Below are 16,132 nucleotides of genomic sequence, written 5' to 3'. Positions count from 1 at the left end.
ACACACACACACACACATTACCCCAGCCTTAAGCCTTACCCCATGCATTAGGCATGCCGTATCCCCCCCCCATACATTCCCCCAGCACTACCCCTTTACCCCCACTCCCCCATTCATTACCCCTCCTATACACCTTTCCAGCCATCTTACATGTTACTTTTTTGATATATGTGTGCACTGTACCAGATTCTATACCTTTATAAAGTTATTTCCTAACACCTATTACCCCACCAGGCACAGTACGGTTTGAGCTCTGCTGACATAGAATACATTGTCTGATCTTCACACAATGAACAAAAGAACCGCAGACTGGATGTCTGAGGAAGAGTCTGTGAGCAGCGATACGGAACAAACCTTCACACCAAGGACTGTCCTGACTGATAACAGACATGTCACCCCTACTTCACCCCTGTCCCCCAAATCCCCTCTCCCCGCAGAAACATTACCTACTTCCTGTGTCACACAAAAACTTCCTCCTCTGTTCACAAACAACAACCCGGAAGTAAGAGAGGCGGAAGTAGCTGAGTGTCACATGACCCGTACGTGCGCCCCTCAGTCAGCGCAGTCCTCTTCATTGAAGTTTAGAGGGCTGATTATGTTTTCTGCTTCCATTCAGCTCAAACCACCTTACGCCATTTCCCGCCACCTCAATGTGTTTACATAAATAAAGCTAAATATAAAAAATAAAGCTATATGTCACATATGTCAGGGCTGCCATTTCTCACTCCTCCAAATGTTAAGTGCTGGTCATGTAAATCCAATGGTTTCAATATAGAGCCAGCATATATATATATATATATATATCAACTTGGAATGTGTGTCTATAGTATTCACTCTTCAGTGAGGACCAAAACATTAAAATTGATATTTTTTGGTTTTCAATAAAATAAAAGCAGAACCGTTGTCAGGTTCTAATGCTGCCCTTAGCCCATTGAGGGCCCATTCACACCTTTATGTTGTGGTAATTGGCGATAAAAGGAAGTTACTTTGCGTTCTGGCACACTTGCTGTATGTGCATTGCGGTTCCATACATTGAATATGGCACCACAACACACGTACAGAAGTGTGTGACGCATCACAAACCACCACATACCATGCATTGTGGTGGGCTTCATGGCCAAAAACAGGTCCTGTGTTGCAGTGCACAATATTGTACAGCAATGGATTGCTTAAAGTAATAACTCAACAACTTTCTATAAACTGCAAGCTGAGAATACATACATGGTTGTGATAGATTCCAGATGCTTCTCAACTTTTCCTTTTGTAGACAGTCAAATTATTATTATTAAACAGTATTTTTATAGCAGCAACATTTTACGCAGCGCTGTACATTAATTAGGGGTTGCAAGTGACAGACAGATACAGTGACACAAGAGGAAGTTATTAATTGTTATGTGTGAAGTAACCCACACATATGTAATGAATACAGAATTTGTATCATGCTGGTCATGCTGAAATGTAAATGTAACCAGGAGATTGTGGCCGTCATTTTGTTAAACATTTTTTTAAATCCATATATAACTTAATGAAAACTGGTTTAACAAAAAACTAAGAATAAACACATATAAAAGATGCAGCTATGTATTTATTAGATACACAATACATGTGATTGAAATAATATAATTTGTGTTTATAAATTAAATTGTAATACAAGTCTTGTGTGCATATGTGCTGACAAGTAACATGTTGACAGGAGGGCAAGTAAAAGGAATGGGGCCACTAGTCTTCTGCTTCTCCTTTATTGTCCATTCACAGCATTGGGGTAGAGATGTGCCCATCATAAACCTGGCTGTGCTGTGTGGCAGAGCTGCATACATTTTAGGATTACATTGGAAAATATACAATCATTATGCTAGGGAAAACAGTGCCATGATTTTTTATGATCTCCATTTCTAGTGATATTATTTGGCTGCTGGGACCATTGTTACAGTGAGTCTCACAGCCATGTAATCCTGTCATGTGTATATCAAAGGTCACAGTCAGGATTTGTTTACCTGCTCATACCCAAGTGCCAATGCTGTGTTGTAATTCTCAAAAATCAAGTTTATTTTTTGCCTATTAAAGGACATATGCATTGAGCTTTGACCATGCTGCCAGCTACGGAAGGAATGGGCATTAACCCAAAAATGTTGGCCAGCCCCATGAAATCTCTACCTCACTAGCCAAGCTTCAATTTTGCTTAGTGTCATTTAGGATGATGAATGTCTTTCTCAAAATTGCAGAACCATATTTGGACCAAGTAGGCAATCAGGAATTTCATTCATTCAATTGGAGTAACTGATTGCCATATTTACAAGTGGTGGATGCAGCCCATTCACTTCCACTATGGATGCCACTTTTTTAAATTGGTGATGGTTTTGAATTTCTGATTGGGGTTTTTGAAAAAGGTACCCTGAATGTCTAACGTGGTGATCTGTACCTAATTCAGGCATTGCCAGCGGCATGGGCAAGAACAAGTTTAACAAGTATAAAGTCAAGTACATAGCTTGGTATTACACTGGCCACACATGGAGATTTCCTAAAGTGTCACTGACATCTAGTGGTAAGTCAAATTGAAATATTGGTGAAACTGACTTTTTTTATAGTACAGTATATGGAAAACTCAGTATTGTGTAATGGAGATGGCTGTAGTTGGGGGTCAAAATCTAATATACAGATGAGGCAGACTTTTTAAAAAAATCAGTTTAGTAAGGGTGGTAGACTGGTACAATCATATTGCCCTGTGGGGGTCACAGCATCCCACAGTCATCGCCCACCATCCAGGGAGGTTTTTTTTTTTTTTTTTGCAGCTTTAGTTTGTTTGTAATGCAGCTATAAGGTCCTTGCAATGCAGTTTTAGTGACTTTCATTAGTGATTGTGCCCGAACACACTTTTCAATAATCAAATGAGATCCCTGAGCTCACAAAGGATGGAGATTAAAGTTAATAATATATTTCCAGAAAACGTATAAACCTATTACAAAGACGCACTTATCAGTTGACAGTTCAGCATGATTATTCAGAGAAAGGCTTCTGCTTTGCTTTGCCATGGTGCACACCTGCACTGCCTGCTGTACTGTTTTGCACTTCCACCCAACATACCTTCAATGTCTTCAATTGGGAAAGATACCTTGTAGAGTGGCAATGCTTGAAGTATAGGTTTTGCTGCCTCCTTTAAGTACCAACATGTTCTCCGTATCCTGTCACAAGTATTGGAACATGATGCCTAATGTGTATATTGGTTCTGAGGACCAGAGAATCCTGATTGTCTCTCCAGGATTCATCTTGATAACTCAGCTTGTTTCATAGTTCTAAGAAATGATTTCCTTGTTCTCTGTTGTGTTTGCATCATATTGCAGTGTCAACTTGGTTACATTTTCTAGGCCCTGTGCCTTAGCATTAGTCTGCATAACCCTCAGGTGGTACAGAGGATCCCCACCAGTCTGTGACAACCAGTCATAAAGAGTCTTCTAACATTACATTACATAGGCAACACCACAGAGATGCTTTAAACTAAAGGAGCCCATAGAAATGTAGGAATATACAAATAGTACATTAAAACTGTAAACTTTTGATACAGCTCAGGTTCTATTCTTGACACTTCTTTATTAAAAAAAAAGTCACATAAAAATATTTCTTTTTGCTCTGTGTACGAGGGGGTGCTGAGAAGATCCTGGCTTTGCCCCCTTCCAGATGAAATATAAAAATGAGTGTGGGGGCATATGACAGCCTAATATCTTAGTATGTAACTGTGCAAATATCAGGTCTTAAAACTGTTTTTTCTTTTAGTGAGAAGCTGTGATGGCAGAGGCACAAGCATGTTTCACGTCGTTGGAGTTACGGGCCGTCATGAAGTCAGCAAGAGACATTCACACTGAGATGTCACAAACACTGGGGGAGAAGTGTCCTTCCTACAGCACTGTAAAAATCTGGATATCTCGTTTCAAGACTGGGCATTTCACCCTTGAAGATGAGCCCCGCAGTGGGCGCCCCCAACCTCAACTGAACCCGTAACCTGCAATACTGTCCATGAGCTGATTACTGAGGACCGGTGAATATCCACAAAAAAGATAGCCCAGATAATTGACATCTCATGGGAGTGGCCGAAGAAGTTCCGGACCCAGAAATCGGTCAAAAAAGTTATGGTGTCCATTTTCTGGGACAAAGACGGTATTCTGTAGGTGGACTACCTACCTCAGGACTCTAGTATCACCAGACAGTGTTATGCTAACCTCCTGGACCAGCTGATGGAGGCAAGACGAAACGCTGTGGAAAGTTGACCAAAGGGATCCTATTTTTGCAGGACAATGCACCTGTACACACATTCAACGTTGTGGCTGCCAAATTGAACACCCTGGGTTTCCAATTGGTCCACCATCCCCCCTACTCACCTGACCTGGCCCCTTCAGACTATTATCTGTTCCCGAATTTTAAGAAACACCTGCAAAGTTTTGTGGACATTTCTGACGTCCTGCTGAGTGAGAGCTGGCTTGCAGCCCAACCAAAGGACTTTTATTTGAACGGTCTAGAAAAGCTGCAACTACGTTGTACCAAGTGCATCAGTCTCAGGGGGGAATATGTTGAATAAATGTGGTATTTCATAACTCTGGCTCTGTTCTTTCTGGGAAAAGACAGGAACTTCTCAGCACCCCCTCGTAAGCTTTGCTGTCAGACAGTGTGATATAATGAAAACAAACTGCATATTACCATTCTAATAGTTCTCAAAAATTGTTGGTTGAATTTAGTTGTTGTAGCAGGTCCATATTTGAAATTAAAATCCTGCCTTTTAATTAGATTGACATTGCTTAGTTTATAACCCCAAACTACTAATCCTAGTCTGATAACCTCAAGCTATTGATCCCGAACTATTCCACTATAGTGAACCTGGAACATAAGTAGTGCAAGTCATGTAGCTAGAGTTATACACATGCTCTAATGCTCAGTCCGCCTCTTTGCTCTTTATATTAGACATGCTAATATACCCAGCATTGTGTACTTTGTATTCAGAACAGGAGGCACATGCCAAAATAAATATTAAGAAAGAGACACAACCAGTTAGACCGTCCTTACCACATACCAGTGCCAGCTTAGAGATATATAGATTAGCAGGTCACATGCCATGACACATGTCATGATTTCATGTGGACTGTAAATCTACAGCAGCATCTGGTATGAGGTTATTAATGTTACCTGTTTAGGTGCATTTGGAGGCAGAGCCATGATCAGCAGGGAATGTAAATCCACTGGAATTGAATTTAAAAAAGCAAGCCTGGGTAACATGAATGTTTGTGAACTGCTATACCGAGAGGTTTAAAATATAACAATTTAGAATATATTCAGATTATTGTATTCTGATTCCTATAGAACCCACTGCAGCATCGGTTTATTAGGACTTCAACCTTTTTATTATGATTCTGTGTTCTGCAAGCTAATACACCAGTGTGTTGAAAAGTGCATACTTTTTGCAGGTCAGGGAAGCAAGGGCAAAAATGTACTTTATTGCAGGTTGCCAGTCTGTTTTTAATAGTGGTTATGCCAGCAACACACTTCTTGTCCTACAGTACCCACATTCAATCATTGTACTATATCTATGGAAGAGCAAAACTGTCAGCCCAGCCCAGGCTGCAGAGTTTGCAGGACACAAAACAGTTAAGGATTTCTGGCTGGAATAAAAGTTTTTTTCTTACATCTACACATATTTTGAACAGTTTATTTTTAATCTAAAAGGTCAAGACAAAGTAAACCAAAGCAGTACTTTGTTAGGTTTACATATACAGTAAAGCAAACCTTTGGTGATACTGAAGGTACCTGTAAGAATAGAAATACAGGAAGTACTATGGCTGGGCCCAAAATCTTGATCCTGGCTCTATCACTTACCTGGAATAAGCATGCAGTCAAATATTCCTAACTCTTGTTCCTTATACTTATTTTAGGTCAATAGTTTAGTAATTACTGTAGTAAAAATGACAGCCTGGAGCTTGTAACAAAAGTCAGCAAAAGCCAACTTCTAAACTCCTCAAAGGGTCTTTAAAAAGAAAACCCGGACTATTAGAAATATTAGTATTCCACTAACCAATCTCTCTCCTCTACTATCTATTATGAATGCTGCAGCCAAACATATCCATCCTTCCCACCACTACTCTTCAGCTGCCTTTTTTAGTTCTCTTCATTGACTTCCATTTCACCTTAGAATCAAATTTAAATTCCTGTGCTTTGCCTTCAAATCTCTCCACAGATCTGCACCTACTTACCTTTCTGACCTGGTAGAAAAATACTCCCCTAGCTGCTCTCTTTACCACTCCAATGACCTACTAATGACTTCCTCACTCATAACCTCATCACATGCATGGTTCCAAGACTTTTCTAGAGCGACCCCAACTCTCTGGATTCTTCGGAATGGTCTTCCTCATCCTATTCCTACTTTCTGTACATTTAAAAGAGCACTCAAAACCCATCTCTTCATACGTGCCTACCCGTCTTCTTCCATCACTTAAAACCCTCACAGCTTACCCACCATTCCATATGCTCCACTCCTTTTGTGTGATACTTCCCCCAACTCTTAGAAGTTCTTCAGGGCAGGGTCCTCTCCTCCTTTTGTGTTACGGTCTGTCATTTGCAACCCCTATTTAATGTATAGCACTGAGTAATATATTGATGCTATATAAATCATGTTTTTTTTATTATTATTATTATTAATAATGATAATAATAATAATAATAATAACAACAATAATTGGGACTACCATTTCTGACCTTCTGAGAATGCTGATTATCTGTCTCTCTTCAACCTTTCTGAATTACTTAATCAACAATCATGCAGCAATGTCTAATTTGAGTAACCTAGTTTTAGTTTTTAGATTCAAAATGTAGAATTTTGGATAACCACCAGGCTATTAGATTTTTTCAATAGAACATGTCAGCAATGAAAGTCTACATATTGTTTTTGTGCTTTTCATTTAAAAATATCCATTGGTCATATAGTAGTTCAAGCAGACATTTGTACAATAAAAATGCAAATAGTATTTCTAAAGAATTTATTAAGTGGCAAAAGCAGACTATATCATTTAAATATACAAGATTGTGTGCTTCCCCCAGCAGGACGAGGCACTCTGAGATGAATGGCTTGATATGAGAAGAAGGATGGGGATCATGCTAATGTTATGGGTAGCAACTTGGTTCCAGGTTGTAGAGAGGTAAGGCAAAGTGTCACAGCTGTACCATGTGGACATTATAGCGGCTTCATAATCGCTATTCACGTGGTGTATCTGCAACAAAAAAGACATTTTTTTATTTTACATAAGCATACATCTTGTTGATTTTTAGCTACATGTCCATATAGATACTTCATATTATCTTATTATCATTTCTGGCTTGCTAATATACATTAGGAAAACGTTAGAAATTTTTTTCCATGGTTTTCTAATTCAAGTGTTACCATCAAAATGAATAGTCGCTTTAAACAAAAGTCAGGATTGCCCCCCTCCACAATATGTTTTCATTTTGTTGTGGAAACAATCGCCATATATAGGAAATTTAAAGTTAAAACAATTATTTACAATTAAAAAAAAACAATTAGCTTTTGATAATTGTGCCTTTGTGGACCCAACTGTCATAGAAGGTAGTATATGGGGTACAAGGACAAGAATGGTTGGTATCTACCTGTGAATGACACTTGGGGACCTGTGACTAGTATCTGCCTGTCATTGTGGCATCTGTCTCTGGTATCTGCTTGTCACTGTGCGACTGGTCACTGGGGGACCTGTCACTGGTATCTGCCCGTCATTAGGGGACCTGTCACTGGTATCTGCCTGTCATTAGGGGACCTTTTACTGGTATCCTGCTGTCTCTGGGGGACCTTTCACTCATATCCTCCTGCCTTTCATTAGGGGACCTGTCACTAGGGGACCTGTCACTGGTATCCTCCTGTCTCTGGGAGACCTGTCACTGGTATCTGCTTGTCACTGTGTAACCAGTCACTGGGGGACCTGTCACAAATATCTGTGTATTGCAATCACTGGGGCACTTGCCACCAGTATCTGCCTCAGTGGGACATCTGACAATAGTATCTGCCTGTCATTCTCACTGGGGGAACCTTCCACTATATATGCCAGTTAATCGGGGACATGGCACTAGTATATAATAAGTGAATAGAGTAGTGGGCCCAATTTACAAAACAGTGTAACGTCAGCTATTAGGGAGTATGGAGCAATAATCAAGATCCGCAATTTATCAGCATCCTGCTGCACGACCTCTGTTTATGGTTTCTTTAAAGATGGCCATATACTAGTTGATTTTTTTAAAGTAGATTAGACTAAAAAGTAAACCATTAATAACAACATTCAAACTAATGTAAATCTAGAAAAGTAGGGAATTAATTTGAACATTTATTAGGAATTGACTTTCTTTGTCTGATTGAGTGTGACTTTACTTTCCCCTTTCTGCACACCTTACTAATATAAATCAGCAGGAGCACTTTCTAAAAACCAGAAGTCAATGAGAGTGCTTCCCACCATTTTCAATAACAGCTTTATTGGCTTTTATTGGCTTCTGGTTGTTAGGAGCACTCCTTATGGATTTACATTAAACCTGTTGGAGTGGGCAGGGTGGATTACTTTGGTACTACTGATTGATGGATTCAGAAGTAAAAGTTGAATCAGTGCTTAGAGCAGTGACATAAGATGTTTAGAACCAAAAGATTCTGGCACTGTTTGTAGGCATCTGGGCACCTGAACCTGGATTTATTGGAGGCCACATGACATAAAAAGGATGGGGCAGGGTAAATGCTGTTTCATTATCTTAATTAATTTCAAATATCTGCAAAATGAGATAAACAAATGTACTTTAATTTATTTAAAATCTAATAAAAAGATCTTTGAATTTGCAGTTACAAGGTTTACTAGTAGGTGACATTCTATTTCTTTGATTAACTTTAAAATTCCATATTAGATTCATAGTTTCGCCTAAAGTTTGAACAGTAATTAATCAATGTAAGAATGACCTGTCATGAGTATGCATTATGTGGAAAATTCAATGCTACCCTCCTGCCTTTACTTTTATAATTTGACCTAATTACACTTTATTGTATATATACAGATATCCTTGAATAATACCTTGTATGCATAAATATTTGCTGTTTTTTCTTATAGCTATGTTATGTTCTCAGCATAACCCCTAAAGAACCCACGAGTCGAGATTGGGACGGTCTTTTTGTTTTACAAGGATTTGTAGCTACCAATCTGTATAGTTGACAGGAACCACCCCCATGATTACCTTATTGAGGTTTGAAAACCAATTGTCCTATGTACTTGTATGTATGTGAATTGCACCTAATTGATTGTATGAATTGCCTAAAGCCTAATACAGTCTTGATCTTGTCTCCAAAACCCCAAGCTTTCTCTATCACCTTTCTTCTTTTTTCGAATGTCCAAATAATATGGGGTTGGCAAAACACTGACCTACATATAGAAGAGGGTGTAATACCAATGCCTTTTTTTATTTTAGTAGGTGACATTTTCAATTTGTCCTTTAGGTGGTGCTGTGTTCATTTTAATTTTGAATTAAACTTGTATTAACACCTTGTTTAAGCCTTTATACTTATATTGGGCCTGTACATATTGCCTAGATGGGCCTGTTAATAACATATGGCTTTAAGTTAGGTTTGCAGCCACAAAGCCCTTTCTATAGTATTGTTGTATTGCTCGTTGCGTCACATTTTGTGCAGTTAGCTATATGAAGCATGTAATTCTTCTATACAAATTCATAGTACACAAGCAGCAGAACACGGTACTGTGAATAACTAGCACTGCCTAGAAAAACCTTATTTTTTTGTATAAGGTGATCTACTAATGTACTCAGTTTCATCTAAAGCTACTTTTACTAGTTACTTTATGTTCTATTAAGCTTTGATGAACTAGATCTACATATTCTATACCAATTCTGAAGAGCTACATTATTAAGAAAATGCCTTTAATTCAAACTGGTTTCCTTTAAAGCATGCATTTGCTAAAATAATTATAGTCATTTTCTGTACAGTACTTTATAAGTAATGACTATGCCAGATCCTGAACTATAATAACAGCCCTATGTCTGTTCATTCATGTGACTGTGCTGATCCCTAAACGTTACAGGTCGATGCCCCCGTCTAGTATTGCTGCCCTGTCTGCTAAACCTAGGAACACACAGACAATTCTGCAATATGTGTTATTCTAATAAACATCCACTGTGCTATTTACATAGTACAAAGGTCCCCTTGCTTTATCTGCGTTTGTGTTTGAATTACAAATCAGTACAATCTAAAAATAATGAGCACATGTGGCATGTTCAGTACCCACTTTTTTTTACTCATTAATAACTCAGTGTCTTCATACTTGCCAAAAAACATCAACTGCTTTCTTCAGTTAACAATGAAAAAACAATTTGCTGAGAGTTAAACCCAGAAATCCATAGCATGACTATCTTTTCTGACATCAGACCAGTACAAAAGTTTTTACGATGACTATTTGTTTATTGCACTTTTTTATTTATTAAGCCTGAAACTAATTTACAGTTGCACAGAAATGCTGCATTTCCACATGTATATTATATGTGTTTTTAGGTGTTAAAGATGACAAAGAAAGTGTATATATGTTAGCATAATCTGTCTTTTTATAAAGTGTAACATTAGTATTTTTTCTTTTTTATTCTTCCTCCACGCTCCCTACCCTCTATGCTCCCTGGCTTCCTTCTCTGTCCAATATGAACTGTCTTCCAGGGGCAGAACAACACTTGTGTTATTTTTCCAAATTCTTTTAAACCTAGTTTGTTATATGCATTTTATGACAAGTCATCATGCAGGATGGGCTCGCAGTACTCTGAGACTAAGTGGCGCTTACACATCATTACATTTGGAAGAATGCTCACCAAGCCATCGGAGGAAGAAGAGGAAGCTCCCATGACATTACTGGGCAGGATAGAAGACTGCAGGGCAGGCATTGGGGTGGTGGAAAAGTTCTGCTTCACACTTTCAAAATTTTATGAACAAGAACATCTTATATAGGATATTGGTAAATAATTATCAGGATATCCTAAATCTTTTTTAAATATCAATTTGTTGTTAGAACTAGCTGTATAATTTCTATATGTATATGAATATCATATTCTTACTGTTTATTTTACAATTATCTTTACAGAATGTGAGTCACATTCAGCTGTGAGCTAAGTAAACATATTACTTCCTACCTAGCATTAACGGTAACATGGACTCAGTCTTAACAGTTTCATGGAAATTCTGTTTAGTTACAGGTACACCATTTCTCGTTCTAACAGGGTTCACATATAAGAACAAGTTCATTGTATGTGCATGGCATATACAGTGCATCCATCAATACCTCCATTATTTGAGAGGATTTGTCACAGTCCCCACTTTTTCTTTACATCACTAACATAAATCTGTTGGGGAAAGGGGAGGAGGGTCATATTGGCTGGACAGCTATACCAGAAAAACAGGATTTTTATCATTTTATTCCTGTACTTTGAATGATAGGGCTCCGGGATAGTGTTCATAATTTATTCCAGAGGTCTCCATGATACATTAAACTCTCTTTCCTATGTATTCACAAAGCTTGGCTTTTTTTCAGGCCTATCTGTACAAAATGTTTTCTATTTAATCCCATCAAAGCCATGTTCAATATACCTAAATACCATTGTTCAAGTGCAAAAAAATAAAAAAATGTCTCTTGAAATTCTGAAAATTATGTTTCCGGCATAGCTTATGAATCAGACTTTTTTTCCTGATTCTAAGTCTGTGTTCAGATGACCATGAAGCGTGGTTACTACTCCTGTAAATTGTACCCACATGATGAGATGAGATGTAACATGTAGCATCTTACCTGTGACAGCCCATAGAGAATGAATGGGGGGAGATAGTGAACCTCCAGTACCAGCACAGCAGTTGAGAAGGCCAAGCCACTGGATACCCACAGGGGGCTGGGAGCTACATGAGAATGTCTGTTCCCAGCACCCTCTGAACTTTGCCCAAAGGGCTACTTTTTCCCTAAGTTCATTCGAGAAAAAAATGTTTCCTTAACTTTGCTGCAACCCTCTAATGCTGTATGTCAGCAGCACTGTCAATAGGAACAGTTAATATTTTCTAAATATATATATATATATATATATAAACAAAAAAGGTGTGTGTGCTATTGCTTTTGTGACCCCCAGCTCTGAGTTTTGTTTGTGGAGAATTTCAGATTGAGTTTAGGAATGAATTCAGTGGTTTTCTTTACTAAAGCATAGGAGATGAGGTAATAGGTACACTGACTTCAAGTCTTTCTTCAAGGGGAATTTACCCTGGTAGCCCAGTATATTTAAGTTTCCAGGAAGTTTTCTGACTTTGCTGTATGTGAGTTATGTCTGTGGGGGGGAATTTACATTTCTAAAGATTCTGGCCCATTCAACTTTATACTTACTGTGCCACACCTTAAACTGGGGGTTTCCAAGTCTGGTATGGTTTCTAGAGAGGTATTACAGGGCCTGGTCTTATGGAAACATATCTTTCCTTTAGAAGGATGAAAGGTAAGCATTTTAGAACATAATGATGGCAATATCTGTTATAGAGAGGTAATTATATCAATCATTTGAGTTTAAATTATATCAATAAATGGATGTTACTAAATATGTGAATTTTTTAGGTATTTTAGAAGAACTGAACCGGCCGAATTAGATGAAATTGGCAAAACCTCCACTGCTTATGCGTGAGATCGGCATTTTCTTTCCCTGCATGCGCAGAAGGAGCAGCCAAGAGCCTCCTGGGATGCGTGTCGTAGGTAAAAAAGTGGGAATTAAAGGGGGGTGCTGCACTTTTTTTGCAAAAAACAAACAGAATTTTTACCTTATATAAAAGGGTTGTCTACCCTTTTATGTAAAGTGAAAATTTTGAGTTTAGGTACGCTTTAAGTAAAAATGTTTAGTTTAATGTCAGTTATCTTTCCTTTTTCTTCCAGGATGTACTTGATGGTTTATTTATCACAATGACATTTATTACAAGGAATCCCTTTATTCCTTATAGAAAATAGACATTCATCAGCAATATCTAATGCTTTTTATATCAAGAATAAGGAACAAATTATTGTCCTAGTGGAAATAAAATTTGTTATGTTGTTCATAAAGGAGGAAGGCTATTTTTCACATAATGACTGTACAAATGTCAGATTTCTGTTGTTGAAATGATCCATACATGGAGCCTTTTTGGATTCTTTGGAGAGGAGAAGGGGGAACCTTTCCATAGGAAAGCACAGTGGTCATTGCTAATTGATCACTTATCAATCTCCCAGTGGAGACTAACTATACACCTGACGCAAGCTGGAGAACATAAATATACATCAGTGAAGCTGGGTGATCCAGCAAACCTAGAATGAATTTCCTAAACGTAATTTGCTATTTGTTAGCAAATGTTTTTAATGCTGGACCAGATCTGTTCTGGGTTTGCTAGATCTCCCAGGTTCACTGATGAAAGTGTATCCTCTCCAGCCATGGAGAGCTCAGTCACTATGATGGTATGAATGGCCAAGGTTTAATATTGCTGTATTCTTCCATATTTGTGTTATAAGTGATAAATAAAGAAGTAAAGCATTTGTAGCTTCTGCAAGTTGTCTATTGCAAGTTCAAATAAAGTATCATTACATTTACAAAGGTCTTCAGTGTTGTAATTTTACACATCCAAAAGTAGGCTCTAATTACAACATGTCGATCTGGAAAAATAGGTATAGTCACTTTTGTATATTATTTTTACATTTTAGTAAATGAAAGTATGAAATTCAAGCTAATATATGTAAAGTCTCACTGTGTTTCATTTGTGGTGTCTCCAGTAGTGGTTATAAAATTGCTTGTAACCACAAAGGCAAACAAAACTTTAAGCAAAAAAAATCTTTCCATAAAAGTTGTATTTTCTTCTAAAAGTCACTCTTTGTTGGGTAAAAGGAACCTGTAACTGTGGTCCCCATCTATATGACATTTCCTGTGCTTTAGAAACCTCCAGAAGTGGTTTCATAGCTCTCAGCAAGGTGGCTAAGTCTGATAGCAACTGAGCACAATCAAGGCCATTGTGATCATTTTTTCAGGCTTTGCTTATGCCCTATTTAATGTGAAATAAATAGATCCCACAAATTACATCTCTTGGTTTGAAAAGATCCAGAATTTGTGGCCCAGGGGGTCTATACACACTTTGAATATTAGGCTCTGAATCCTGGATATTATTAGGAAAGTCATATAAAATGCTCCGTAGTATAGGAATAACATCATGAAGGCCCTCTATGTTCCTTCTAGCTTTTTAACTTTGTGTCAGTTCACATTTTTAAAGATAGTCACATCAATGGCAGCAGGTGGCTCAAGGGTTAGCGCTCTGGCCTTTGCAGTGCTAGGTCCTAGGTTCGAATCCCAGCCAGGGCACTATCTGCATGGAGTTTGCAGGTTTTCCCCATGTCTGTGTGGGTTTCCTCCTGGTACTCTGGTTTCCTCCCACATTACAAAAACATGCAGTTAGGTTGATTGGCTTCTCTTAAAAAATTGACCTTAGACTACAATAATGACATATGACTATAGTTGGCACATTAGATTGTGAGCTCCTTTGAGGGACAGTTAGTGACATGACTATGGACTTTGTACAGCGCTGTGTAATATGATGGTGCTATATAAATACTGTGTAATAATTGTCATGGTCTGTATGTAACCTTTTTGGATATGTTTCAAGAAAAGGCAGCATACTGATTTTCTAAGTTTGGAACTTTGAAATGCTTGTAATGCTTAAGCATTCCCAGCAAAATGTATTTTCTAGTTTGCACATATCTCTGTAGGTTGTCTACGTAGAAAATTACCATGTAGGACTTTATATCTCAATCTGAGTCTACATAGTGCCAGCACAGATTCCCAGAATACATATGACCTGCCATTAAGATTTCAGGGTAACAAAATGGAAATTAGGATTTGGAACAGCTGTGAAAGTTAAGTCTATAAACGATAATAAAATTACATAGCTCTACGCCCTCAGTTGTTCCCGTTGGAAATGGTAATTATTTAAAAATCTTTTCAGTGAAATGCAGATTGGAACTTCTTTTTCAGTAGAATTGAGTAAGGTTTAGGTTAATATTACTGCCAGTGTCTTCTTGTCCTATTGACTAGCAATCAATTACTTTCTTGTCCTGCTGTCATAGACTATCAGGAAGTGAAAAAAGTCTCCCAAACATCTCACTATAAGGAACCAAAATATACTCTCAAGTGAAGTCCACATAAACTAAATATATAGCATAGCCACCACTTTATTTAGGTTTCCACATAAAAATAAAGCCAGTAGCACTTTGCTAAATCCATGCTGTCTGTTACTAATGTTATTATGTTGTAGCAGATCCTCTTGTATGTTGTCAAGATTTAGGCAGCTATCTTCCCCCAATAGAAGTTAGAAGCTTTGTAGTTACTGTGTGAAGGTCTTGATCTATTTTTAAATATTGTTACTTTGTATGTTCTTTTTGTATTTAAGCAGAAAGAAATGCTAGGAATCTGAGCTGATTACCACAATCTATAGAATAATGGTACAAATACAGATCTGACATTGAAAGGGTGGTAAGATATCTGCCTATCCTATTACTTAACATGCATCTTTAGTAACCTTCTCTAGCTCTCTCCAAAGAAACAATCCTGCTTTCTCAGAGTAAGCAGAAAGGGACCTTTCATCATTGCTCTGCTTAGAGATACCTCTGCTTAGAGAGTTAATGTGTTAGGCTGGATACACATTTTTTGTCGTTGGAAAGGATCGACTGCACGATGCATGAACGAGTGCTGTACATACAGCACCGTTCTGCTCCATGTAGAGATGAGGGGAGAACAACGGAGCAGCACCCTGCTCGTTCGTCGTCCGTGGGACTGCCAGGACGGTCGTTCGGGTGATGGACGACGGGAGCTGTACGCATGCCAGATTCTCAACCGATATCATCCCTGAGCCGATTATCAGGCAAAGCCAGTGTACATTTGAGTTGCTTTAGTCTGCAAAGTGAATTATCGCTCTGAAAGGGATAATTCACTTAGCTTATTAAATGAGATGAAGCTCTTCTGACGTCAGCCATACAATTATGAAAAAGCAACATTTCTTTGCACGTGATTGAGGATTTTTTGCAAAGTGACTTTTCCCC

General features: G+C 38.1%; 2 protein-coding genes across 6 annotated transcripts in view; both read right to left on the bottom strand.

The window, feature by feature from the left end:
• The window catches only part of STARD3 (StAR related lipid transfer domain containing 3), an 18,130-nt gene extending 17,598 nt beyond the window's left edge, over window positions 1-532 (bottom strand). The window contains exon 1 of one of the 4 annotated variants that reach the window (XM_072404011.1): window positions 451-532. The gene's annotated coding sequence lies outside the window, so the exon portion shown is untranslated. Of the gene's footprint in view, window positions 1-195; window positions 388-446 lie in introns of those variants that run through there. The other 3 variants (XM_072404010.1, XM_072404012.1, XM_072404009.1) reach the window with 3 other exon arrangements.
• Window positions 533-6,998: 6,466 nt separating this feature from the next.
• The window catches only part of PPP1R1B (protein phosphatase 1 regulatory inhibitor subunit 1B), a 52,889-nt gene continuing 43,755 nt past the window's right edge, over window positions 6,999-16,132 (bottom strand). For both annotated transcript variants that reach the window (XM_072404007.1, XM_072404006.1), the window contains exon 6: window positions 6,999-7,243. In XM_072404007.1, the coding sequence (XP_072260108.1) occupies window positions 7,227-7,243 (17 nt within the window). In that variant the 3' untranslated portion in view covers window positions 6,999-7,226. The remainder of the gene's footprint in view (window positions 7,244-16,132) is intronic.

This window comes from Pyxicephalus adspersus, chromosome 3, assembly GCF_032062135.1.
Source record: "Pyxicephalus adspersus chromosome 3, UCB_Pads_2.0, whole genome shotgun sequence".
Lineage (NCBI taxonomy): Eukaryota > Metazoa > Chordata > Amphibia > Anura > Pyxicephalidae > Pyxicephalus > Pyxicephalus adspersus.
Note: the sequence above shows the minus strand (reverse complement) of the source record. Positions and strands in the feature narration are given on the sequence as shown.